The following is a 27,397-nucleotide window of genomic DNA, read 5'->3' as shown; positions in this document are numbered from 1 at the left end:
AGCTTTTATATACTGCCTCAGGGAATTATTAGCTACGTTATCTGCAGCAAATAATGTTTGGGACTGAAGTCTGGAAGTGAAGTCGGAGAATTTTAATTAGATAATGTTTACCTTAAGGTGTGTATGATTTGTGATTGGGGTTTAGTTGTTGAGCTTTTGTTACTTATGTACCATAGGTAGGAACAAAGATTTCATTTATGCACAAATAAGTCTGTTCAATTTTAATTTCTTCTGTATAACCTTCAAATGGTACAAGCACAGCAAAGACACAGTGTTCTTTAGTCCCACAGGCAGGTACGTTCCGACTATGATGGCACAGTGAGAGATGTTTGGCTCCCTTCCTCCTTCCCTTAATAGAAAATGATTTTTTTTTTTTTAAATTTGACCCTGTAGGATCTGAGAAGCAGAAACTTGCTTCCATTTCCACTAACCCTTCCGCCTTAGACCTGGTGACTCTCTTCCAGGATGTTGACAGTGTGCGACTGAGGAAGTACAGAGAAGCCAAACACCAAATAAATGGTTTTGGGAGCAGAAGTTGAGGTGGATTCCAGCATCCTCTGTCCCAGTGACCAGAAGGGCCATCTGTCCGCATGTGATCAGTGAATACGATAGCATGTTTCATTGACAGCCAGTTGAATGTTCTCTTCTGGCCGTTTGGCTGGGACTTACAGACCTGGCTTACCAGGTCTGTCTCTCAGCCTAGCCTCCCAGCTGGAAAAGAAGATACAGTGGTATACAACTAAAAGTTTTAGTCTACAAGTCCAGGAAGAGTGGTTTCTAAACCGGGTGGATAGAAATATGTTCAGTACACAAAGCTGTCCGTTGGTAGGTCCCTGCTTCTCAAGCAGGTGTACAATACCAGTGTTGCCAGACTGGGAGGGAATACAAGGGCTGTTGTTGTGCTCCAGTCAGAAAGGGTGCAGAGGACCGCATTATGCCTTCTGGTGAACGCAGTGGTGGAAACGAGGTGTGCAGTCAGATTGGTGGTGCTGACATGTACCAACTAGTATTGCTGTGTTTATCCTGAGTCTTGCAGAGGAGCTTCCATATCATCTACTGGTGACAGCAAGAGTGGTGATGGAAAGGTTCTTATCTTGTATATGGCCTTGCATTGGGATGTTTGTGGTTCAAATGAGGGATCCACTAATAGTGTCTTCTCCTGGGGCTTTAACGTTCTGCTCCCTTCCAGGAAACGGTCCGTTCAGGAGCTCTGCGCAGGGATGGCTGAGCCTCGCTCTGGGAGTCAGAGTCGTCTGTCGCTGCGCTCCCACCTTTCTTCCTTCTCTTCTGGAATGTTTTAGGTCTTATCTCGCCTTATCCTCAGCTGAGGTACACAATGTATTCTTAAAAATGAGCTGCTTCTCCACAGTTGATAGTGCAAGTAGTTTGTCGCTGCCTGCTCTCACCTGTGGAAAAGCAAATCCCTGGTGTACACGTGCAGAGATGAACTAGCACTCCTAGTGCAGGCTGTCCCTCTAGATCTGACTCTCTGATTTATATGGACAAATGAATTTGACAAGCAAAAGGGAGCATAGTTGCTTATGAAAACAGCACTGCCGAGTTTCTCAAAAGGAAAAGAAAAAAGAAAAAGAGGTGTTTGAGGAGCCTAACTAAAATGGGAGTTGGAGTCGTAAATCTCAGCGGTTGTTAATGCCCGCCTTGCGCAGCGGCAGCTTGCTGCCGTAAGAAGAGGTGCAGCACTACAGTTCTGTTCTGTCCGGCCCTTTTAATAAAGGTCTAATTGTGTGGAGCACGGCTTCCCGTTTCAGCATGCGGCTTAGAAGGGGGGTGAGTCCGCCTGTAGCAGAGGCGAAGGAACCGAGGTGGCGGTGGCCGAAGCTGGCCGCGGGCGTCAGCCTTTCCCCGACCAGCAGCGAGCTGGTTAAGAGCGTTGGTGGCGCGCCTGCCTCCGTCTTGGGGGAGATCTGGCCCAAACGGGCCTATCGCAGTCCGGGTGACTGAACTTCCTGTTCCCAGTTTTCAACAGGGACGTTTTTCGGAGGCTGCTAGGGAGCAGGGTAACGTTGCTATAGCAATGTTGTTGTGAGCCGAGCGAGCGGGAGCTGCTGCAGGTTAGGTCTCCGCTCGCCGGCAGAAGGCGAGAGGCAGCGCGCTGGCGCTGGCAGTGCTGCTCTGCTGCCCGCTCGGCTTTTGGCTGCTTATTCTGCCACCCGCTTAGTCTAAGTTGCCAAGGCTGTTCGCAATAAATTGAAATCCCAGCCTTTGGCTTAAACCAAAGTGACCGTTAAGGTCTGGGGATTAATTTTTCAAGATTTGGTTTGGAGAAATAGATGGGAAAGGGCAGGATGCCCTTTTAGCGGAGTTAATGTTCTGCCTGTGCTCTCAGCTGTGAATCTGTCTACTGCTTCCTCCCATATTTCATTTGTAGCTCTCTCTAACACGGTGGGCGGCTTTCCTGTGGTTACACATGGTGTTGGACCGCTGAATATGAATAATAAATCATTGGTCTTGAAAACAATTTATAACACGCATTGCTTATGAAGCGGATCGACTACATCACTACAAGCACATCTCATTAAATCTATGTAAAGTGTATTTAGGAATTTCCAAGATCGAGTAACTTTCTGTTCTCCCCACCACCCAAAGATATCTCTCCAAAAATGAGCACCGGTAATACCAGCATCAATAGGATATAGCAGAATACTAAGACTTTTAATTTATTGTAGAATTTTAGCTTTAAAAATGCACTGACAGAAAAACTTTAGTTTTTAGAGGGTGTTTTTTTTTTTCCCCTGTTTCCTACAGTTATTCAGGACTAGATCCCAGGTAGGGGGATGATGCCATGCTTATATCTACAAGAAAGTTCGACTCCCTTAAGGAAGGAGCAAACCTCGCGTGACGTCTGCTGCAGAGCGCTCTGCGTATTACTGGCTGCGGTTGAGACGTGCATCCTACCAATACCTTGCCTTGGTCAAGGGGAAGCAGAAATCCAAACGAATTATGATAATTACCAAATCATTTCCCATTGTTAGGCCTGCACTTAAAGTAGTAGTTAACAGCTTCCCGTGCATGGCTATCTCTAGGTGAGAGTCGGTAAAGACTCTTTGGACGCGGTGGAGCAGGCAGACTTGAAGTGTAATAGCTCTACGGGCTGGGTATCCGTTTTTCACGCTTCTTGGCAGGGCAGTCGGCCCAAAGGAGCTGGGTCGCTTTCTGCCCTTGAGAGCAGCCTCCTCGCGCCTCCCAGCCGGCAGGAAGGGAAGGTGACGGCAGGGAGCCTGGCGTTCGATTCAGCTGTGAAGGAGTCTGCCTTAGGTTGTACAAACGAACCTCGAGTGTTCCAGTTTGCCTCGGAGACTGTAGATACCAAGCCAAACGGGGGAACAGGATGGGGAGGAGCTGTTCCAGCTCTCTCTGACCATTCCTTCCCTGTTTGTTTTCCCGTTAGCAGAGGACTGGAATATTGTTTCATGCAGCTGTGTCAATACAGACAGGCATTTCCAACCGCTTTTGGCAACTGTAAAATTTTGCCTGCCTAGGACTTTCATTTGGGCCAGTAATTTTGAATATGAGTATTCCCTTTTGCCATGTGGAAACCTTAGCGTTCGTTTTGGCACCAAGGGGAGCTGCTTTCCCGCTCTTGCTTGGCAGAAGAGCCCATCGCCTTAACTCTGCCTCTGCAGCATGTCTTGTGTGCTGTTGCGTTTCTCCAAGCTAAGCCAAAAGCAAGCCCCGTTCTGATTCCTGCTTTTCTTCTCTGTGTCGTTAATGTTGGACTGTTGATAGACCGCAAAATGTGTTACAGGCTACAAGTGGCATTTAACAGTCAACGCGCTCCCTTTCTGGGACCGGAACACAGCATCAATCTGTTACGGCATCGTTCTACAGGGATTGTCGGTGGTGGTGGTGTTGCAGGAGCAGTGAAGATCACTATACTTGATTGAAGTTGAAGAAGGAATTTAGGAAGGAGGGCTGATGTGTTGGAGCAGGGCCTGTTGTGGAAGGTGCCGTGGGATGATGAAATAATTGGTATCTGCTGTCTGCTTGATTTCAGGATAAACTAACCCCTATAATGGTGACGTCAGTGCTTGTGATTCCATCTCCCAGTATATCTGATATTGCCCCCTAAGTTGTACCTGGCAGAGGACTACATCCAAAATGAGCATAAGATTTTGAGTGATCTTGAACTCCTTTGTGTGGCATGGTGTAGCAGTTCCCCCTGCATCGTGTTTCTATAGTCCTTGGATATGTTTTTGTCAATATTTTTGCATGCTGTTGTCCTGACTCAGTGAGTTGTCATGAAAATCTGTGCATTGCTGAAGTCGCATAAAAGATCAGATGTACTTGGCTGTGTTGGAGATGCACTTTCAGCATGATCTAAGGGACGCTTTCCTTTTCTTCACTTTTTAAACCATGGTCTAAATGTTGTCACCACTGGTGCAGTTGTCATGATTTCCGTGGCATAATTTCATTCAGTCTCCTTGTTCCTTTTCATTCAAGAATTTGTTCCTGGTACTTGGGCATCTTTGCAGAATAGAATCTATGACTGACAGATTTACAGATTTTATTTATTTATTTACTTTAACTGAACTCCCATGCTCAAGGTTTTTACACAATGGACAGGGCAAGTAACCTGTCAGGAAAAGTTTGGGTAGCATTGACTTTCTAGGGTGAAGGGGTGGTTCTCGAGAAGTGATCTAATCCTTTCTGATCCTGTTTTCTACACTTATCAAGCAAAAGTATGTCCAAAAAACAGTGGACAAAGAACAAAACCTAACGCCCCACCCCTTAAATACCTTAAAACAACTTGAACCTGAAAGTATTTCTGTTTATGCCTACTGGCATGAACCCAGAGATCTTGGCAGCACTCAGTTAAAAAAAAAAAAAAAAAAAAGGGGGGGGGTGAGGGGAGACAGGGAAGCTAACTGGCTGTGTTGGCGTTCTGAATTGCTACAGTTAGTGTATTTCAGAGAGAAGCAGTTTTCCTTAAAAAGGGGAATAAGACTTTTAAATTCATTTTTGCTAAGATAAAACATGAAAAAAATTCCAGATTTCCTTCAAGTGTCAGTAACTTAAAATCTTTGACAGACCAAAGTTCATAGACTGATTGCTACGTAGAGTGATCATAAAACTGTTACAGATTTTTCTGGGCTGCTGAATCCTGAGTTTTTACTTTCTTTATTCCCTACTTGAATATGTAGCTCTTTTCAGGAAGCCTATGGAAGGAGGATGGTCAGATATTTGAGCTTGAATAGGTGAATTACGAATCTGCATCAAAAAACGTAGTCTACTCTTTTTGAATCTGCTGCAGAAATGGACCTACTACATAATCACTCTCTTCCTTTCTTGTAATAAGAGTTGTTAAACTTTTTTCAGATCCAGGTTTTTGAAGATGGAGCTGATACAACATCCCCAGAAACACCAGAATCTTCTGCCTTGAAAGTCCCGAAAAGAGGTACGTCTGGTGTGTTTGGGCTGTGAACCCTCGTCTCTCCCTTGGTCTAGACCAGACAAAGATTTCACCGCCAAACATTCAGTGCTGCAAGGAGTCCCGGCTCTGGGGAAGTTCCGGGCTCCTGCTGCCCGGGAGCTCCTGCACGTGTGCCTAATGCTGTGTCTCTGGTTCAGGTACACCTTAGTCTCCCCCGGGCTGATCCCACGTTTCCTGTTGTCCTCTCTGCACGGTAGGTCATGGTCATTGTGAATCAGAAGGAAGCACCTCATACAAAAGTTGCTCCAGGCAGTTCTGTCCTTACCATGAAATGTGACTGGGAGGAAGCAGGGTTAAGCTAAAAGCAAAGTGGGAAATCCTTCTTCAAAGTGTGGGGCATGTGGAAGAAAGACTTGAACTGCTCTGAAGTTGTGAAATTACAGCTTATAGGTCAATAGCCTCTAGAGCCCGCGTGTTTCTCACCTCTTTGGTAGAGAACGCTTTCCGCTCAGTAATGGGAGCGTTCTTTGCGTTTTTTCCTTTGTTGGGCCAATTTCTAATAGCCTTCTGTGTTTTGTTACCTCTTGGGTTGTGGTTTTCTTTCATTTCATATGCTTGCCTCTCATTGGGATCTGTTTTGTTAAGTAATTATTTTGCGGTACATTTAGGGATGGTAGGAGCTTTAGGAAAAAACTCATGATAGTTTCCTGTCCTGGACAGGTTGCAGGCAATATATGCCAAAGTGAGGAATTCTTGTATGCGAACTATTAGCTGAATGCGTGCCTGACGTTTCAGAATAATGCTCATTGTTTCTGGCCAGTAGAAGCTAAAATACCCCTTTACCTGGCAAAGTGAAATCTCCCCTTTGACTGCATAAAACATGCCTGGAGGCACCAGAATGGGGTGATGTTTCCGCACAGAAGTGCGATGTTCCCATGAGACGTTCATTTTGTCCATCCCGTGAGTGGAAAGGAAATTTGAGTTGGCATTCACGTCTCTTGGCATTCTGCCTTCACCTTGTCCTGAGAAGGGTTCTGAACTCTTAACGGCTCACTGTCACTGCGGAGGCTTGGGTTTGGTATAATCCCAACCACTTCAATTCATCTCCGTTTTGAATTACCCAATTAGCATGTGCAATTGAACAGAAAAACATTTAAAGCAAGCCAGTTTGAGTTTAGCTGATGTGTTTTCTCTCTCTCTCTCTTTCTCTTGCACGCGCTCTCTCTCTCTCTCTCTCTCATTCTTTTTTTTTTTTAAGAGGTAGAAACGTAATGATTTTCTTAACTTAAGAACTTAGAGTTTTTTTTTTCCCTAGAGTGCTAGAAAGCTCAGCTTTTCATGTGCAACTTCAATCTGCTCTTTTTTATGTACTTAATAGTAAGTGAAAATATTCCTTGATGTTGTTATGACTTTTTTCATTATTTCTTGTAGTTTGAAGTTCTTGTAGTTCTTGGAAAGTCTAAACTTCAACAGAAGATTCAGGTTTTTGTGTTACAATTCTGTACTCGTTTAGGAGAAGGCGCTTGCGTGTGGAGCCATGCACGCGTTTCTTCACTGCTTCTGTGGGGTCAGGCTTTCTCAGTGTCTGTTAACGGACATTAGCCATTTGAATGCTGACATAGGCAAAAGCTACAGGCCTTCTGGAGCTGGGAATCTGCTGTCATTTTTCTCATTCAGTTACTAGGAGCTAAGCAGAAAGTGAAGACAAATGCCCTTTAGACCATCTGGTAAAGTCCTGGGAATTCAGCAGTAGGCTTATGCTTTCTCAAGCAGGCTGACGGATACGTAAATAGAGGCAAGAAATGTTAACTACACGGAGCTATGGTAGCCTTGGAAAAAGGAACAAATCAAGCCTCCAGGTTTATCCTGTCTCTCTAGCAAATGTTGCTGCCTTTTAGTTTCACTAGATGTGTGTGTGTCAGTATGACGACTCCTTACAACGTGTGCTTTCTCTCCCCTCTCATTATATGAAAGACTTTCTAAGGCTCTAATCTCCACCGTCTTCTGCAGAGTTGTCTCGTTTCTTCCAAAACCTCTTTGCCTTGGGACGACCAGAAGTGACTGCGGCATCCAGAAGTGCATGGCCTGCTTACTTGCATCATACCACTGTGATATTTTCAGTGCTGTCTCTCCCTTTTTTCATACACTCTGAGGTTTATTGTTGCTGCCCAGCAGTGTTCGCTGAACTTCCTACGGCGACACGCTGGCCTTTTTTCTCCAGCTGCTGAATTCTTTCACTCAAATACAGAAAAGAATAAAACACAAGCAGTTCAAGTTTTCCCTCCCAGTGCGCAGTAAGTGTCACATTGCTGCATCTGCCCCTTGCTGCTCAGTGCTTATTTCCGGGAAGGAGCCCCCAAAGTCCGTAGGGGGGAGAAACTGGAATTTTTAGCTCAGGTAGAAGTTTGGAGGTTGCAAGATGGGTGTTGTCAGCAGTTTGCACTCTCTGCAGGTAGCAGTCTAGCTGGCCTTGAGCACCCTGACGTGGCATTCGTGTTGGGGGGTAGGAGGGCGTTGCGGGGAGAGGTAAGAGACAGACCTGGTCTAGAGTGAAAGCTGATGGCTGAGCTGGGGATTTGGCCAGGGAGGGAAATACTGCGAAGGTGAGGGGCAGTGCCAGAGCACTGCAGAGCCGGAGCTGCGCCGTGGATTCGGAAGGGGCAGGCGGCAGCGTGGGCTGGCTCCCAGGGAACGGGCTGTTCCGAGGCCAGCTCGGCAGGGCACGTCGGGAGCAGGGTGGTGGAAGGGCGGCTGTTCGGTCTAGCACCGTGGAAGGTGAGAGGATCGCAGCACGTGGGCTCCCTGTTCGCGTTTCGGCGCTCCTTGGAGTAATGAGATACAGGCGCTCGGAAGCGTGGCTCCGTGCCAGGAGTTTCCATAGAAACAGTGGTGCCTGCTGCCGCAGTCTGACTCTGCGGTACGTGATGCAGATTCCCATAAATCCAGTACCTTCCCTCCCAAGCTAGTAAAGGTGTAAGATGCGCAGTGGAGGTGGCTCGTATCCTTTATTTATGAGACCCTTCTGCAGTGTTTGTTATCGGGGCAGCCAGTGCCACAGTTCAAAACACTCAATTCTTGAATTCCAGCCATGAGAGGAGCTGGGCAAACAGCCGCTGTGGCTGTGAGCTGCTGTCGTGGACCCCTCAGCTATCCAGAAACAGAACAAAGGATGTAATTTAGCAAAACCTGCTTTGGTTGCTTGCATTTCTGATGCGTGTTTACCAAGACTGTGCAATTAGATGGTGCTTCCACACTCACGTACGTGGCCTTCGCTCTGCTGTTTAACTGTGCGCACCAACAATCCAAAGAATGAGGGAGGAATCCTGAACGCAAGGGAAGTGGGTTTGCCTGAGAAGCGGATTTTAGCTCTGAGCTGGCATTTGCCATCCTGCTCTTACGGTCAGAGTTCTGTGGCAACGTGCATAGTTCATCCTCTGTTTTGTGGGTGCTCTGTTAGGATGACAAAATGGGAGCACCTCGCAGCAGCAGCTGGAACCCTATGAGCTTAGTGACCTGGAGCAAGGCCGAGACCTGTCAGGATTGTGGTTTTAGGGCTGTTGATGCCCCTTTTTATCAAGTGACACGTGCGTAGTTTGCTGAGCTGAGGTAGCTATTGAATAGAGGCAGAACAGAACCGTAGTTGGTAAGTTTGGAAGCATTTCCGAGCAGCTGTCTTAATTGCTCAGAGAGTTGGTCTCTTGTAGGTATACGTTTTCTTTATGGGTGTTCAGATTCCTGGCTGCATACAGTCCCAGATGGAAATGTATTTTAGTTTCCTGAGTGAAGTAAATGATCTCTGGACCTATGTTTCTATGCATAATCACGGTTGATTCTCATTTGGAATCCAGGTAGCTGGGTATGGTCATATGGACAGCTAGATTACCGTACATTTCTGATGAGGAGGATATTTGGAAGGTGACTCAAAGCTCTCTGAAGTTTTGCAGCTATTTAAAGAAAAGACGTGTGTCATGACCTTCCTCTAAAGGGCATATGTCTGAATGTTTGTCTGTTTTTTCCAGCTGTGCCAGCTGGTCTAATAAGGGAGTGCTGCTTCCTACAGACCTTACCTCATCTATACCCTGTTGTGCCACCATCTCCTGATTTATCCAGATCTCCATCATCTCTGCTTCACTCCCGCTCCTCTAAGAACACGTGTAAACGGTCCTTCCCATATGCCTCAACTCTTGCTGGACTGCAGAGACTCTTGGTATGCACGTTAGGGCAGAGGGCTCCCTTGGGCCGAGGCTTATGGTTCTATTTCTGTTTTTCTTTACAGATTCCCTAGAAGCCGCCAAAGCCAGCAAACTGGTGAGTGCTGAGCCTGTAACTGCAGGCCGTCGAAATAAATTCACTTTGTTGCCTATGGTTAGTGGAAGAGGCAGGCTTGCACACGCTACTGTATTGATTTTTCTTCATTGACTTCTATCACCTCTCTAAAAGCTTCATTTTCTAGCCCTACAGAAAAACTGCGTGGGCACGCACACACAAAACGTACAGAAAGGACAGAGTTTTACCAGCCTGTCTCCTATTTTACTTTTTCAGTTCTGTATTCTATAATAAAAATGCCAGTGGTAAAATACGTTTCTTCTGAAACATGTGGGGAAACAAGGCCACATAAAAAGTAATTTCTTCAGCTAATGGCTAGAAACCAGTAAGTTATAGATATAATCTTCTACCTACCTTTCTGCAGTTAAGGAATCAAATCCCAGCACGGTAGCTGCATTAGATTTTTATCGTAAGTTTAGTCAGAATTGCAAAATGTGAGCCCTGCATGCTTCTTGGCAGTGTTCCTTAAAAATCCTGACCTTTGCATCCTGCAGGAAGAGTGTGCTTTTCAGGAAATTTGAAATGATCATTCTCTGGCTTGTATGTATGGCTTTCAGATAAACTCTGTGTATGCTTCTTTGAGTATCATTATCTAGGAATCCCTATGACTCTTGAGACATAAATGGGTACGTGTTTGTATCCAAATATATGATGCGTATTTCATAAGTAACAAAAAATTGGAGCAAGTACTTATATTTTCAGGTACTTTTGACCCCCAGACGGGCTCAATTAAATAGCTACTGAAGATTAAAAACGCAAAAATGGCCAAATTTCTATGTAGATACTGTGAGCATCTGTGGTGATACTGGATGATACGGTGAGTTTGGTTTGTGCATACTTTAGGATAGAAGCTGGATGTTTCTCATTTTGTTTCAATGAAAGCAATTCAGTCTTGAAACCTTTTTCTAAAGAAAGCTGATAAACTTGCCTTTGTTTAATATCTTTGCACTGATTGCCTGGTCAGTCCTAGAGAGCTTAAGCTTGACTCTCTCTCACTGCTTGGTTCTGAGTGGTACTTTCTAGGCTTGAAACTGGTGAATCTGAGCACTGCTGTTTATTCTCTTTGTTTATGGACTTGAAATTAATAGGAAGCTCCATGTTGCCCCCTTGTGCGCTTAACACCTGCAGTTCTGCATTAGGACGGTTACTGAGTCAAATCTTATGCTTTGCGGTTTCAGGTAATTGCCAAGAGCAGGAAGAATGGTTTTACCCCTTGATGCACAGCTATATTCTGGGTCCTGGTCTGCCTGTGCAGCATCAGAGCGTGGCCCACTTGGAAACGGGGGTGACGGACCAGCGCTCTGAGGTGGTCCCGACGGACATCGTTCTCGGATGTCCCAGCGGGTGTGCCTTGCTTGTGCTCTGAGTCAAGCTGACTGCCAGAGTAGAGGTTGGGGAAGAAATCCCCCCGCTCCTGCCCCCCATAATATTTACAGGGAGTTTGCAGGGGTTGCCTTTCCTCTGCTGAATGGGCATAACTTACCTTCTGGCTCATCTTGTCTGACTGGTCTCTTCTGTTGCAGAGCCTCCGGCACTGGTGGCATCTTTTGCCCTTGTGTTCTCTGCCTGTGGTGAATAATGTTTTGGTCTCCTGGTTTAATTATACACTGGAATTAAGAGATGAGTTGCGAGGTGAAACTCAACAGTGTGTTGTAAAGGCAATCACATTACAGTTTCTGAAAATGTGGGGTGCAAAAAGGAGTCATGAAGCGTTGGAAGAAGACTTTTAAAATTGTTTCAAAACACATATAATAAAAGACAAATACAGTATTTATGAACGGGGAAAAAAATCCTAGCGTTCACGAAGGCAGGATGCTAAAAGAAGTATTTTTTTCTTTAAATGCTTTATGCTGTTCAGATTCCAAGAAGGTTATAGGAAAGCAGATGAACCAAAAGGCATTGCACCCAAAAGGATTAAGAAACCCCAGATTAAATATCTAATGGTACCTTCTAGTCATAAGCATAACACACTTTTTCTGCATAAGAGACTGCTACTATTTTACAAAGAATTTGGTGCTGGCTGTGGTTGGAAGCAAAATATTTTGGTAGCTGGAGCAGTGTCCTGTTCTGGGCTGGAGATGCTGTTGCTGTGATGTGCTGCTGTGCTGTGGGGGCGCGCTGTCTAGCATTTTCGTTACGGAAAATGCTAGAGTTCAAAATATATGTCCTGCTACATTTTAAACGCTATCGCTAGGGTGGTGATAGACTTCCAGCAGTATTTTGAGTGATGCATCAGAAAGAGATCAGGATACACACAGATTTGTCTTTTACCTTCCATATGAGAAACTGGCTTTGAAAAAGAGAATGAGGGCTCTGTTGTTTGTCTGCATTGATTATACAGCTTTTCCCAGGAACTGCTAGAGCTGCCAGACAAAAACATGAAAATTAGGTGCTGGAGAAGTGCTTTGAGCTACAGTCCAGGATTTTAACCCAAATAGATATCTTTACTCTATTGAATAAACACTTAGCTCACAGGCTAGTTGCCTGTCAAACCTGAGATCCACGGAACGAGTTCAGGTTAGTCTTTCATGTTACAGGCTGACAACATAAATCTTCCCTCTTTCTGTATGCGGCAAGTCTGATCAAACGCTTAAGGGTTTAGCTTCAAGCCAACATAATAGCACACTGGAGAAAGGAACAAAAGCAAATAGTGGTTCTTGAGAGACTGCATATATCCCCAAAGAGAAGGGAGCATGCTCTTTCCAGAGATGTTGCAGTGGTGCTAGGCAAGCAAATGCCAGAGAGAAAGCTTCCCTCATGCGAAGCCTGAGCTGTAGGGTAAGCGTTCTGCAGCATTCTCCAGCATCGCGTCCTGATCTTTTAAACGGTGTTGCGGTTGTTTGCAGAAAGTGATACTGAAATTGTGGTCCAAGCATCAAGAGTTCGGGGAGGTTAGCGAGAGTTACTGGAGTAAGGATCCTGCCTCACGATGGGCAAGCCCTTGCAGTCTGTTCGGTTTTTCTTTGGCCTATCTGTACGTGGTGTAGGCTTGACTATTTAGTGACAGTCGTGAGAACTGATATTTTCTGAGAGCAAAAGCTTTTCCATCTTGAGTGTGTACTTAACACTGCTGCAAAAGGCATGTTTTCTGTGGTAGTACCATATCGTATTCCCTGAAAGTAGAGAATGAAGCAAGAGCGCTCGGTCTCCTCCCGCAGCAGAGGCTCTCGAAGGCCTGCTGGGGGGAGGCTCTGGGCGCCGCAGCGCGGGAGCCCGGCTTTCTGCAAGCTGCTGCTGTTTGCTGACAGGCTGCTTGTGCTCCGGGTGTAAATCCCTAAGAAACCGGACGTCTTTCTGTTAAGCTACAGCTCTTTCCTGGCCTCCGTTGGCTCATATATTGCTCGTTAGTGTTCCCACCTCTGTGGCCTGGGGTAGGGAATCGAGTCCAGGTGGGGCCTTTATGGAGCTCTGAGACACCAGGACTTCCCGGCTCTGTTGGCATCTCCTGAGCCCTTCAAGACAGGGACTGGTGAGGGCAAAAAGCACAGCCTGTTATTGATCTCTACCCGTGTTAGCCCAGCAACGCAACGTGTTCAGTCAGATCACCTTTGTGGTGCTTTACGAGTGATATGTTTGTGTCCCGGGCTGAGATGTTATCGAAGCAAGTCTTTGGATGGCGTCTGGAAAAAATGAGGAAAGTCAAAACTGGCTCTGTTGGGATGTGAGCGGGCTGGAGAGGGTGCTCAGCCGCTGAGGCAGGCCCGTGCAGCAGGGCAGTCCCCGTAGTGCCAGGAATATGGAAATGATCAAACATGTGCATGAAGAAGGTGTGAGACGTCCCCGAATCTGAACTCGAGTCACTTGCTCTTCAAGGATGGCTTCGCGCCCCGTTGACGTTAAGGGCAATCAGTTCCCACGAAGCGCGAGGGTGAAAAGTCAGTGCTTTCTGCGTGGAAGCCAGTTCTTGCTCCGCGCTCCTCAAACCCTCACCTGCCGCGCACGGCCTCGGGCGGATAGGTGAAGCTCGGCCTCGGCTCCTGGCCTGCTTACTGAGCCCGGAGGCGCCCCGCTCCTGCGAGCGGCCGCAGCTGGGGCAGCGCTGGTGCTGCTCCGTCGGAGCACGCCGCAATCGCGAGAGGGGACCGAGACCCTCCGGGAGCCCGGAGGAGAGCAGGGTGCTGCCCTGGGTGCTGCTGGGCGCAGGGTGGGGGCTCCGGCTGCAGCCGCTGGTTAGCGATGGCTTTGCCAGTAGATGTCAGTGGAGGCCGGGGAAACGCCGCGACTAGCTGCGCTGCTGTCCCCTGCTAGGGACGCGGTGCGGCTCCCGCGAGCTGGGGGCCACCCCGAAACGCAGCGTTTCCCAGTCATCTGCCCCGGCCGGTTTGAGGTCTTTCGTCCCTGTGTTTCCTTCCTCCCCCTTTCTTCGTTTGTGGTCTGGGAGACGCTGCCGTCAAAAGCATGATGCTCTGCGTTTGCAGATTTCGCCCGAGAAGCTGTTAAATCAGCTCTGCGAATTGTGAAGACGACTTTCCCTCCAGTATGTAGAGGGGACCCTGCTCTGTGAGAATGGAGGCAAAGCGGAACAAATTTTCTGCCCGCTCTGGATCGAATACATCTCTTACCAACATGATTATATAAAACTTTCAGCAGCCAGGAAAAATCGTCCGGGGGGGGAAGCAGCCTGTGCGGGGCTTTGCCTTTGTGTAGTCAAGAGCTGCATTTTGAAAGTGCAGTCTTGTGTTACTGTAAGTCGTAAGTAGTCTTTGTTACCTGAGGCAAGTTTGCTAGTTTTACTTGCTCTTTAATACCTGGAAATGCCTTAACAGAAAACGTGGAAAGGAACAGATGGATACAGTGGCTCCTTCACAGTGCCCGGTCCAGGACAGGGTCAGTGTGGGAAGTGAGCAGGGTCTGTGAAAGCTGATTTGGGACGGAGCTAGTTCCCAGGGATTCCAGGTTTCAATCAGCTCAGAAGGTCGGTTAACTCTTCTTTTCCAGTGCTAATGACAACCATTAAAAGAAATCATTCTCCTTCCAAAATGCCCTGGAACCTCAAAAGATCTTGGTGCTGGAAGAGTGGCAGCTGGATTAACCGCACTGGGAGTAAAGCTAGTGCATCATAGCATTGAAAATAAGCTCCACTGTCTACTTTCCTCTGTTAAGCTATTTTATACTTGTTTAAATTTGCCTGGATGTATTTTCCTCTCTGATTGTACTTATTTTACTGCAGCCCAATGACTTCACTGATTTTTAGAGCTATTCATGAAAGAGTACGTTTCTCCATGTCGTTTGAACCGATAACAATTTTCTTGTCATAGTCCGTATGATGCAAGCTCTAATTTTCTAACCTTTTATTCCTCTTCATGCAGCGTGGAGTGAAACCTAAAAAGGTGGTGCATTTTTTTTGGCAATTAATCTATATGTTGCAGAGTCACCTGGCCGCATGAAATGCCTTCCAGTGCATCCCAGTTCATTGTCACTCATTGCTACTGTGCCCTCATAGTACGATTGCATGTTTGCTCATTGCATGTGTCCCCTTCTCCAGCCCCCAGCCTGGCCCAGCTTGCTCAAAGAATGCAAGGTAAATGCAGTGAAAACGATTGCTTCTGAGTTAGACTTGAAAAGGGTTTACGTTGCTGTATCTCTGCCCTGACAGTGCTCCAGAAAGGTGCAGAGGTTTAGAAGCCAAGCTTTTTTTTTTTGCTTTATGTACAATTCTGAGAATTTTCTGCTGTTCCAGTTAATCACAGTCGAGCTTTCATGTCAGCATTTGGTGCCGCTTGTGGAATGTGCCCAGTATCTCTCAACATGTGTATGGAAAGTTTTTACATCGACTTAGTTCAAGTCTTGAGCACCCAAGAGACAACACACAAATGCTTGACTGATGCTCTTCAACTTGGCTTTCACGTTCTTTTCCCTTCTCTTTCCTTTAACTGCCTTTTTAATATAGTGTGCTTTCCCCTACGTGTGGATTTTGTAAGTACCAGGTAAACGTTAAGGAAATTACTCGCTGTGGGAAGTATGAGCTATGTGAGCTTCACACTTACTATCTTAACTGGAAACATTTAAAATTGTGTAGATTTGTCTTGGTAACCACATATGCTCTTACTGGGCCACCCTGTAGCCCTTGTTTGATCAATATATAGCAGTTTTCTAAAAGATACAAGGTAGTGCTACATTATGAGTTTTCTTATAAGTGGTTTTAATTTAGCAGTGAGCAGTGGTAAAACAGGGAACAACTGTAGTAAAAGAACAAAACCTAAGAGTTTGGAAAAAGATACAGTGCTGCTAAGAAACATGCTTCGGTGTCTTAGAGACAAGTCACTGTTTTGCATGTATGTGAAAGTTGCCTTCTCCTTGAAATACTACTTCCCATGTTTCTTCCAGATAGCATCAAAAAGAAAGGTAAGAACACCCCACAGCTAGTTTCTTCATAATTAACATATATCAAAGCAAAAAAAAATTGTATGACTTGTTACCAAAATGAACTAAAACTATATAGGTCTTGGCAAAGAGTAATATTTTCTTACTGCCTATTTAGGGAATATTATTTTGCCATGGAAATCCTACCAAGAAAAAAGCAAATCTGGCCACTCAGATACTTGCAATAGGCATAATACAAGCACTGAAAAGAAAGTGAGACAGTACCTGCTTGGTCCTTTATGTACGAGATGCCAGTTAGTGGTATCTGCGATGGATCTTTTATTTCCAGCCGTTTTCATTTCGATTTTTGGGTGGAGAGATAATGCAAAGAACAGCGTTTATCCTTCCTTAGAAAGCCCACAGATGAGGAGCAGAGTAGAGGGAGAAGTTAGATGTTCCATTTAAAATTTGGTCTGCAGAGACGCTGTAGAAGGATGGCCGGGAACAAATACTACTGGAATTTTTTTTTCTCTTCTAACCTCTTTTACGACCTCTCTCTAGTCTGAAGTCTCTGCACGTGTCTGATATTTAACTTTTGTGCATGCGTTTTGCCTTGCTTTTTCATTCCTGCTAGCTATTATCCTTGCTGTTTTGCATGCAACTCTTACTTCTATCCAGCTGTCTTTCATGGCTCTGTTACGTTGATGGGAAGAACTTCTGGTTTTGAATGTTTGGGTTTTTTTTTCCCCCACTTTCCAATCTCCCATTCATTGTGATTTCCAGGGGGTTAGGTTGATTGCAGATCATGGTACATATGCTACCATCTGTTCAGAGCTTTAGTTGCCTATTGCTTTTAAAATAAGTGGTCATGTGGTAACGGCTGTCCGGAGGACCTATGTCACAAAAGAATATTCCTGACTAGTGTTGCGTGGAGATGAAGCTCGGACAGGTACGTCATAGCTTTTCTCAGAATGACAGTCTTGTGCCACGAATTTTCCGATGTCACCTCAGAATTTAATTTTTCAGATGGAAGCCTTTAATAAACCTGCCAGCTCTCCGCTTTCCTTCTCTACAGCTCTTGGCATTGTACAAGTGTGTGAAAATTGCGATCCAGTTGGTATGATTGCAAAATAAGTAACATTATTAGCAGGTAAATCCCTATTCATGAGATTAAGGTAGCTCTTTGTATGTTAAATATAGACTTTAATCGGGTTAAAAGCTGTTTCCTCTTGCTGCTTTTTTTGTGCCAGATGGTCCTTGTCCTCTAAGCTATTGTGCCCCTCTCTGTTTGTGCTCTTTGCCTTGGTTTCGCTACTGTCTCTAAATCTCTTCTGCCCCCCGGCCCTGGCATTCAGCAAGAACAGTGGAATAGGCAGCCCCTTGCCCTTGAGGTCACGGCTGTTTTGTGACCTTTACTGGTTGGTGGCACGGACTGTGCTATCGTCCCTGGTAGGCAGCCCACTAGGGCTCCCGACCATCGTGGGTGGTTTTGTACAGCTGCTGCTGGCAAGATCCCCGTTGCTTCGTTTCTGGGGCTGAAAGAAGCTGGGAGGTTCTGATCGTTATCTGTGAGCTGCATAGCAGCAGAAGGGTAAACGGTGTCAGGGGATGTCCTCCTTCTCCCCATATGCATCTACCCTGCATCTAGGGGTACCAGTGGCAGTTCGGATGCTGGCGGTCCAGGCTGCGCTCCTCTGGCACAAGTGAAGAATGAAGGAATTTCTGGCTCGTTTTCGGATGGGTATAGCAGCCCCTGCTTGGGGCCATAGTGCTGAAACTGCTGTTACACTGGATGAAGAAGAATAGCAGATACTATAAGAGCAGTAAGGGAGCGTTTCTCTCCTAAAACTTGGAGTGAAATTACAGTTCTGTGCTCCTGTCTCTCCTCAGTGCTACCTGGTCCCACGCTTCACCGACTGTGTAGTCAATTTGTCTTCTGCCTTGTTGAGATACCTGGGATTATATTCTGTCATTGCAGCGGCACCTTTCAGTGGAACACTGGCACTTGGTCTGTTTTCCAAGGCTGCTAAATAAAAGCTCTCTAGGTAGGCCCACAGCAGACAGAAGGAAGTAGTTTTGTCAGGTGGCATGTAGTGAAGCTGTGGATCTCCTGCCACGGGATGTTGGGGATGGTAAGTATTTTAAGGGATGCAAAGAAAGGTTAGATGTACTCTTTGAAGAGAAACCCATGATAGAATATGAAATGCATAGAAATGTACAGAAATTACAGTTGACCCAGGGAGTCCTTGAACTACAAGTGCTTGGAGCCTGGAAGAGTAGTTGGAGTAAAGGATTACTTGTGTTTTTCTTCCCTAGGCATCTTGCTCTGGCCTTTGGTTTAGTATAGCATGGACACTGGCTTCCTGGTGAAAGCCTCCGGCTTCAGCCTTGGGCGCAACGGCGCTGTTGGCTCTGGCTGGTGCTGCAGGCCCTCTGCTAAAGGTGGAGTGGCTGTTTGTTTGCTCAGGGATTGGCAACGCAGCCCCAAGACGCCAGCGGCTGTGGTGGGGTTGGAGGCAGGAATCTGGAGGCCTTTCAGCTGGTCAGCTGTAACGCAGTCGTGTTGGTGGGATTATGGTCAAGAGCTGTTGACCTGTGTCTTCTGCCCAGAAGACCCTGCTGAATGCCTTATTTCACAGCTTCCTACCACCGCGAGCTCTGCCTTACTTGTGAGGATATCAGAGAGAGGAGGCCAGGGTCCAAAGAGGCTTCTGCCTTATCTTACTGACTGAATCCTGGGAATCGTCGGTCTATTTTACCTGGTCTAGTCTTACCTTGTCTCTTGTCTTGTGTAGCTGTGCCAGCTGCATGGCTTGGCCTCTGCTGTCCAGTACCAGCTGGCACCATTCGGACACTTGCTTCCAGGGAACCTGGTCTCTCCGCAGCAGCAGCGTCTGCCTGCCCCGATGTCGAGGATGCTGAATGAAGGGTCTCTTACTGCAGTTCACTTGTCCTGTAACAACATGAGCTTAAAGCCAGTTTGATGCCTGGGTTTTTCTATTAGATTGGCTCTGTCCCAAATTCAGTAACATTCCCATTCCTTTTATCTTTCCAGCTGGCACTCAGTACGCTCGAGCCGATTTTTAAGTGTTTTGTTTTGAGCCTGAGTATAACAGATCTGTAACAAACGTGGCTTCTTCATCTCCCCCTCTGTTGTGCAGCTGATCTTGTTTTGTCCCTCTTTTGTCCTCTTGCTTATCACTGTGTCAGTTCTTAAGCTTCTTTTTAGAGTTGTATGTTCAGCACTAGTGTCTCCATTTGTGGAGCAGATGGCCTCTTTCATCTTGATGAGGGCATGGGGCTATCTGATTCCAGATGGTTTCTTTTTAAAGAAAAAGGGCCAACCCAAGCCCTATTAATCCTTTAAAGGAAAGAGTAATCCAGTTATCTCATAAAACGTGCCTCAGGTAACTGCAGAAAGCCTGTCTCACAAAAGGGTCAAAATCAACCTGGGCACTAATTTTTACATGACTTTTATTCCTCTTGGCCAGGTGGCAAATTGTAATGGCAGTTCTTCTACAGGGCGTGCCTGGGTACCTGTGGCAAGGTCTGTGTTGCAGAACGGTGGTTATTTTGCTGTTGATCAAGGGAAAGGCCAGTGTACCCACTGAGTTGTAGCAGGGCAGCATCTGGCACCACAAGCTGGTCATACCATATACGTGAGATGAAGTTAACCCTGGCACCGTCATGAGCTGGTCTGGTTCCTGAACTGAGATAAGCTTGAGCAATCTCATCTGTGCTGGTGCTAAGATCACCTTGTTATTTTAAGTCAAGTACACTTCCTTGTATGTCACTGAAAGGACAGTGCTAAAGCATCTAACATCTATTTTTTCAGTTATACAGTTGTATTTTTCTCATCTGCTCCTTCTGCTTGGCAGTGCAGCTTTAGAAGGTGTGGCCAGTTCCTTGTTGATGCCTATAGGATCTTGGATGTGGAAACAATGCATATTTTTCAGTTTCAGAAAACGTAAGATTTGGACTAGGAAAAGTGTCGGTTCATTAGAACAGCTACTGCCTCACCCCACTTATTGTAATATCCTTAACTCTCTTAACTGAATATTAAATCTGTGTAAGCTTTCATGTGACTCCTTTAGCAATATATGTGTCACTTTGTTCACTAAGGGGCTTACAGCCATGAATCAAGGTTGCTTTTGTCTAAGAATATTTAATATCTACACGGGTTTTTTTTCTTGAAGAATTTGGGTAATGGTGGAAATGGAGGAAAAATGGAGGAAAGCCTCTGTCCTCTAGACCAATCCAGGGATGCGGCAAAGGACTAATATAAAGAGATACTCTACCGGAACTATTAATGCCTTCAGATAACGTAGAAATTCTAAATTAGCTGCATATAAAATTAGCTCTTGATACCAGCAGACTTTACTGTGACATGCTCAGACTCAATGATTCTTTGTTAACCCTCTGCTCTTAGCACTTTTAAAAATGCTGTTTGGAAACCCTTCCACTGCTAACACCAGTAGGTTATCTGCACCCTCTGGAAGACCTGTTGCGGGGCAATGCTGGTGGGATCCTGGGTTTTATCTCTTGAGGATGAACAGATTTGTTTACAACTTATTACTGCCCATAGGAGCTCTGCATAGGGGTCGTAGCCAGTTAGGAGGAACCAAAAAGTAGTTAGGTATGGATGATAGATGTGCCTTATCCTCAGGGCTGTTTCTGTGGAAGTGGTACCGTCTTATTTGACAGTTCCGTCCTTTGTGGACTAATTGGCTGACTGATCCAAAATAAGCTCTTTCTCTGTTAGTCCTGAAGGATCATCAAAGTGGAGGAGGAAGGAAGTGGCTAATGGTGGGGCCGGTAAGCAAGCCTGGTATTGACTGGTTGGGAGTGTTACTTGGCCTCCAGGTTCTTTGTTGTTGGGGATGGGTGACCAAAATTAGCAGACCAATCGGCCCAAGCATGGAAGCGTTCAGAAAGCTGATGAAGTTCCCCAAACTGAGCTCTGAACATCTTTGAGAAGACCCAAACCTGTTAATGAGCAGATCCTTGCACAAGACTGTCACAGCAAGATGTCTCGCACGACGGTTTGCCACACTAAGCTATACTCACTAACTTCAGGCTTGGCAGCTGCAAGCTAGGAATGGAGCTGAGAGTAAAAAGTAAAAAACCAAGTGCAAGCCAAGAGAGGGGGGACTGTGTAGCCCGTATGAGAGCAGAGAGCTTGAGACAGACACTTTCTACCTCAGTGCCCTGAATTCATGTCAGACTATAAACAGCAGGAAAAACTGCTTGGCACAGTGAGGTGCAAAGGCACCACTGGGATTTAGAATAGTCTGTGGTTAGACTGGTGATAAAAGTGAGTCCTAAGGTATAATGTGATCGGGTAACTATCCTGAGTCCTTCACCTGGCTAAAGGATTCTGCACGTTCGATGGTTCGTGGAATACTTATTGATTTTCTAATGTGGGCTTTGGTGAAAGTCTTGAGTTCTGTGCTTCAGAAGGGCAAATCCAGTTAGGCTCTGTGCTCGGTTTACATTTGGGGAAATGGAAGTCAGGGAGACAGCATTCACGTGCATAAGCCCCTGGGTCTGGCTGGAGGCAGACAGTGAATGGGAGAGTCCATACTGCCCTTTGCTGAGAACGTCTTCTGGGAGCAGAGCCGTGCTGCAGAACGTCTCTGTGGTGCTCTGTGTGTGTAGAAAGCATAAAATGTCTTTAAATCCCTCTGGGACACCTCATCAATTCTGCAGCAGCAATTTCCTTTGAGGTCACTCAGTGCAGCCTGCTGTTTTCCTTTGAACAACAGAAAATTGCTATTTGCCCGAAAAGGAAAGATTTTAATCTGGGCTTATGTGAAAGACAGTACTACTGTAAAAACTAGGCTAACTTGGTATGTGTAATTATCTGGATAATTCTGTTCTTATTCAACTGTCTGCAGATAGGAGCAGTTTCTTGTTTGCCGGTGAAGATGCATGATAATCCCATCCTGCTCACCTGAGAGATAGTACGCTTAGCTCTTCTGTAGACATTTGCACAGGATTTTTCGCTCTTCGGAGAGGTGGGTGGGATTCCCCACCACCAAAGAGTTCTCACCTCTAGGACATTGCTAGTAAGCTCTGGGGCTGGGGCAGCGATCTGAGGATACCCCACTGATGTGGGAACTCGGTGGTGGCTTTGCTATTGCCTGCATCTATTCCTTCCTGGCTTTCAGTCAGCTGTTATTTGACACAGGCAGAAATATCTTAATTCTCTTCCTCAAGCTGGGTGTGATACAGGTCTCTGCTGTCAATAGCTGTACCTGCAGTGGTACAGCATGAAGTGCCGTAGTTTCCTGTAGCATTGCAATGGCCCTAACTCATGAAATTACTCTTGGTTACCTTTTGAAATCTGCTGTTTTGTCTCAATGCTTCAGCTCTTGAGAGCATGCCTAAGCACTTTCTTTTTGATTCTTTCCTGATGTGAGTATTTAGCCATCTCTCAGCTCATTAGCATATTTTCTGACTTGCTTTAATAAATTGCTGTGGGAACAGAGACACTTTCTTGCGAACTATTGTTATTTTTTGCCTGTCATATACAGAAGGTATTAGAGGCTGGTATTTCCGTAGCAGGAAGTGACTCCGTGCTGAAGGCGCCAGTCTTTCTGCGATTTAACTACTGTAACTGTTTAAAATTTTTTTTTAGTGCTTTAGGGATTCTCTGAGGCTGATGTAGCCATATGTGTTGGCGAAGAGCACCCTTTGTATAAAGTGACTTTTACAATGCATCTAGAATACAGTTGTCACACTTTTTGCAACAAATTTTGCAAGTTTGCAAATGTTTGATGTGCAGGTAAAACTGTAGAAGGAACCTTTTGTCCTTGCTCCAGGCAGGGAAAAAGCATCTCTATGTGGATGCTATTGCTTCCTCTCCTGGTTCCCCTAGGAGAGCCTGATGTCTGAGATAGCAGTGATTGGGTAAGAGGGCCTTAACATGTATGGGTTTGCTGTTGCCAGGATCTTGAGTGAATGCTAGATTTTTTTTTTTTTTTTAAACGATCTTCTGCAGCAGAAGGGGCTGGGAGGTTAGTTACCTGACTTTCTTCAGCGTTTCCAAGATGCCAGAAGCACAGCCCAACCTTAAATCTGTGATCCCCACTGGTGTGGGAGAGGTGCTGCCTAAGGGAGAAAAGCCAAGAAGGATGCTTCCAGATTTGCCGGAAGTCCAAAAATTCTTGACACTGGTTGTTTTACTGAGGAGATACAGTCTTAAATGGTCGGAGGCTGGCGAAAGCCCACCTATGCTTTTATTGATGGGGAAGTAGAAGCAACTTGCACATGAACCAAAACTTACATGTGCTCACTTCAGAACTGCCAGTTTGGCCATTCACCCTCCTTCGCGGTGCTCTGCAGCGGTAAGAGAAATGGGGAAGGATCCTCATCCCCGGCCCAGCTTTGTATTTGTCTGCAAGGGGCTTCTCAAATCATTCCCTGCGCCAGGCTTCATACTGCTGAGTTCTGACTTGCTCACCAGTAAGTTTGGATAAGTAGTTGGTTGGACGCTCTGGCAGCCTGCCGGGAGGCAGATGGCCACATCTAAATTGCACAAGGCAGAGGACAGCAGCTTTCATCCTAGACAAGAGTCACCTCTGGGTTTCCATGTTTTCAACAACAGACCATGCATGTTATAAAAGATCTTGACTTTAAAATATGGGCAGATTGGATCCCAGGACCAGTAGTTCTAGAGGGTCCGACTTCCAGGTCGTAGATCAGGAAAGGATACGTCACTGAAGATACCAGTGACCTTAACTGCTAGTAGAGAAAATGTTTGAAATATTAAATGGCACACTGAGATGCATCTAAAATATGTACACACAGACACACACACAATATACATTTTATATTTATACATAAATATACATATATTCACATACATATATTCATATATATATATATTCATTTCATATATACAGACAAGGACTGCCTTGCCCCGTGATGGAAGGGACAAAACGAGACTGAATCTGGCCTCAGGTTAAAAGTTCTAGTTGGGTTGGAAGGTGTTTTGGACACTGGGAATTTGCCCCCCTTTCAACTGGGTAAAATCTAGCGAGAAAAAGCTTTCACCCTGATTAATAGGAGCGATCTTCAGCAATCTGTCTCATCAGACCCCAAGACATTAGGACTGTGCTGGGGGATTTGAGGGTGCTGGTGTGCAGCTTATCTGCAGCTAGCACTAATCAGTTTTAATATGTAACAGAATCCAGACTCTGCTATCCTTTTTAGACTATTGATTGGAGTATGTAATCTGAACTCAGCACACTACTTAGTGCTTTTAAGTTACCCCAAGGACTTTGGATCAAGTCAGATAATAAAATTGAGGATGTGGGCTGAGTGGTGTCTGATTCAGCTTTTGGCCATGTGCTACGTGCAGCGCCACTGCGAATAGTCTCCTTTGCTGGCCTTCAAGGCGTTATGGAGCAGCAGTGCCTGTGCTATTTTGGGCAAATGGAGGAGAGTCAGCTCCCAGATTTTTTTTTTTTTTCTGTAAACTGCTGTGAAATCTTTGCAGAGTTTAGCTGGAAGTCTGCACTAGCCCCTATGTCTGCAGCACAGTTGCAGACCACCTGCTGTGACACTGCTGGACCCCGGAAGGGTCTGTTTTCAGAAGCATTGCCGTAGAGTTTGGATGTGCTGTTTTTACTGACAAATATTTAAATAGCTTTCAGAGAGAAAATGCTGTAAGTGTTCTTAGCGCATCAAACAATAAAAACCTGATAGGTATGTTTTGGCTGTGAGACTTACAGGGTAGGAAATACTAACTATATACTTAATTACTGAATTTTGGACTCTAGAGTTAATCAACTGATTGTGTGGAGGGGGTTGTTTGTTTTGTTTCTGGTTTTTGTTTGTTTTGTTTCTGGTTTTTGTTTGTTTTGTTTCTGGTTTTTGTTTGTTTTTTGTTTTTAATAAGGTAGTCCTGATTTCTGACCTTTGGCTGCAGGGGAAGGGCTGAAAAATTGAGGGGGAGCTTTGGTTTACTCAGCCCCGCTCCCCCCACTTCCCCAAACCCCCGTAGATGATCTTCGTGCCCCAGGGTTCGCTCTCGACTGTCAGGTTGCTTTGGGGGAAGGCTGTGGTTGTGGCCGACAGACCCCGTTTCCTGCAGGTCCTCTCGTAAGGCCCTGAAGGGAGGGCGTCCTGTCCCCGTGGCTGCTGCTGGGAGGCGCTCTCAGGCCTGCGCTGATGTCAAGAAATGTTCTAATTCCCAGCCTAATTGCTCGGGGCCAGTTATTATCCCTTGTTCACATGCCAAATTGCCCTTTAGCTTAAGTGGCTTCCCCTTTGTTGGTGTCTGCCCCTCAGATGTGGGTACAAAGCAGGTGGATCTCCGCTCAGCCCTTGCTTGGGCGGCTTAGGCAGGCGAAGTGCGCGAGCCCTCGCGGGGTAGGGGGTCCTGGGGGCTTTCTGCAGCCTCACAGCAGCAGAGGGCTGAGAGGAGCTGCAAAGGTCTCCTCCGTCCCCGTGGCCTGGGGCAAGGTTAAACAAACTGGAGGCGCTCCCCTACGTGCAGGTTAAAGGAGCTGCAGATCTTCCCTTTCCTCACCCAAATATTGCCGGAGTGGGAATGGCACCACGTCCCTCTGGTAACCGTCTTGTGCCGGAGATGCCTGCTGGGACGCCGGTCGGAGCACGCGGGAGCTGCCGCCGCGGGAGGCTCGTGGCAGCGTTTCTTAGGGCAGAAGGCCTCGCGTGCCGCTGCGGCGAAGACGTGTCCGGCTGCTCCCCCGCTGCCTGCCCAGTATGGGTGGTGGTGTTAAAACACGTTTTGGAGCCCGGAACATGTTTACAGTCGTCTTAGGGGTGATGGTTTCCTTTTTTATTGCTTTCTCATCAACTCCCAACTTCTCTTTCCCAAATGCTACTTTTTAGACTGAAACTTCCTGACTTTTGTCTCTGGCCCTGCAAGGGGGTGAGGTTTTTTGTTGTTAAAGGACTTCCAAGAGTCTCATAAAAATGCAGATTTTGGTTTCGGAAAAGCTCTCAGCTTTCAGAAACTCAGTCCAGATTGCCAGTCCTGGAGGAGAGCAAGTGTGCAAGGTACCTTGGGCACAGTTCATTTTCCTCATGTAGAAGTTGTGCAGCGACCAAAAACTACCGCAGATAATGGCTCTTGCGGTTGGATGTGATCGATCCATGGCACGGTAAACTGTGAGGGACATGGCTCAAGTCTCCAGGAAATTTTAACCTGGTGATAGCAGTGGCCTTTAAGGACGCTCTTTCTAAGGGATTGCAAACATTGCACCGAGGAGCCGCTTTATATGTAGGTGTTTGCACATACGCGTACTGCCTGAGGAGGCCAGGTACCAGTATCAGCAACCCCTGGTCAGCACGAGCTCTGGTCCTTTGTACTTCCCTGGTTTTTAAGTATTGGAAAATAATGGAATCAAAATATAAATTGTCAGTATTAGAAGATCCATACGCACATATACGTGCTATTATATAATACAAATATACAGAATAAAAGATGTGTGTATTTAAAAAAAAAATTAGTATCTGAATGGATGAGGTCTCCGATGTGTGGTGGCGTTAGGGCACTGAGAGTCGCAAGGAAGGCTGGAGTTTGTGATAAAAATCTGACTCTAAATTTTCCTGGTTGCTTTGCCATTTTAAACTCCGGTTTTGGAGCGCTGGTGGAGGGTTGCCTTTCTCACCAAGGTGTATGCAGGCAGCAAACTCGGTCCGGGAGCAAACAAGAGCCGGGGAGTTCAGGTGCAAGTCCGGCACCGTAACAAGCCCCAGAAACGGGCACCTCCGGGGGGGGGGGGGGGTGCCGATGGCGTGCTCCCGGGGGCAGGAGACCCTCTGCGGCCGGGCCGCTCTGTCTGCACCGGCGCCGCCACTGTCCCTGGGCGCCCGGGGATCCGTCGGGCGCGCGGGGGTTGGGGGGGGGGGAAGCCGGCGTGATGCCGGGCGCTGGATTGGGTGACTCTGCGAAAATCCCTCCATCCGGCTCGGCGGGGTGATGTCCCCTCGCCCCGGGGCCCGGCGGGCATGCGTGGATCGGCGTGGGGCCCTCCTCGCCGGCGGAGGGATGGAGAAGGCGCTAATTAGCCCGGGATGCAGCTGAGCCGGGGGCGTTGCTAGGCGACGGAGGAGCCCCTCGGCGGTCCCCGCGGCGGGAAGGGGAGCGAGCATCGCCGGCCGCGGTTCGGCGCCCGCTCCGCCGGCCGCCCGGCAGCGCGGCGAGGGAGGGCGAAGCCCGTGCGCGGTGATGTAACGAGGAGCCGGGGCGGTGGTTGGAGAGGCCGGCGGAGAGCGGCGCGGCGGCCGGCGGAGAACGGCGAGGGGCCCGCGGCAGCCCCTCTGATCGGCGGCGCCGGCGGACCGGGCCGATGGACAGCGGCTAGAGGAGAGCTGCGGCCATTTGCCGGCGCGCCGGGC

The 27,397-nt window shown here is 46.8% G+C and overlaps 1 protein-coding gene and 1 long non-coding RNA gene across 19 annotated transcripts in view; one reads left to right on the top strand and one right to left on the bottom strand.

Moving 5' to 3' along the window:
* Positions 1-27,397, top strand: part of DCTN1 (dynactin subunit 1) — a 93,263-nt gene that overhangs the window by 27,817 nt on the left and 38,049 nt on the right. For 12 of the 18 annotated variants that reach the window (XM_068943967.1, XM_068943963.1, XM_068943961.1 and 9 more), the window contains exons 3-4: positions 5,338-5,416; positions 9,669-9,700. In XM_068943967.1, the coding sequence (XP_068800068.1) occupies positions 5,338-5,416; positions 9,669-9,700 (111 nt within the window). Of the gene's footprint in view, positions 1-5,337; positions 5,417-9,668; positions 9,701-15,027; positions 15,049-27,397 lie in introns of all 18 variants that reach the window. The other 6 variants (XM_068943957.1, XM_068943952.1, XM_068943954.1 and 3 more) reach the window with 1 other exon arrangement.
* On the bottom strand, positions 208-26,771 carry LOC138067273 (uncharacterized). The gene is made up of 3 exons (XR_011141156.1): positions 16,307-26,771; positions 11,202-11,325; positions 208-4,507 (listed from the first exon to the last, which is right to left on the bottom strand). It is a non-coding gene; the product is annotated as an uncharacterized lncRNA (long non-coding RNA).

Source organism: Struthio camelus, chromosome 4 (genome assembly GCF_040807025.1).
Source record: "Struthio camelus isolate bStrCam1 chromosome 4, bStrCam1.hap1, whole genome shotgun sequence".
NCBI classification, from domain to species: domain Eukaryota; kingdom Metazoa; phylum Chordata; class Aves; order Struthioniformes; family Struthionidae; genus Struthio; species Struthio camelus.
The sequence above is the reverse complement of the archived record's forward strand: the minus strand, read 5'-3'. Positions and strand labels throughout refer to the sequence as shown.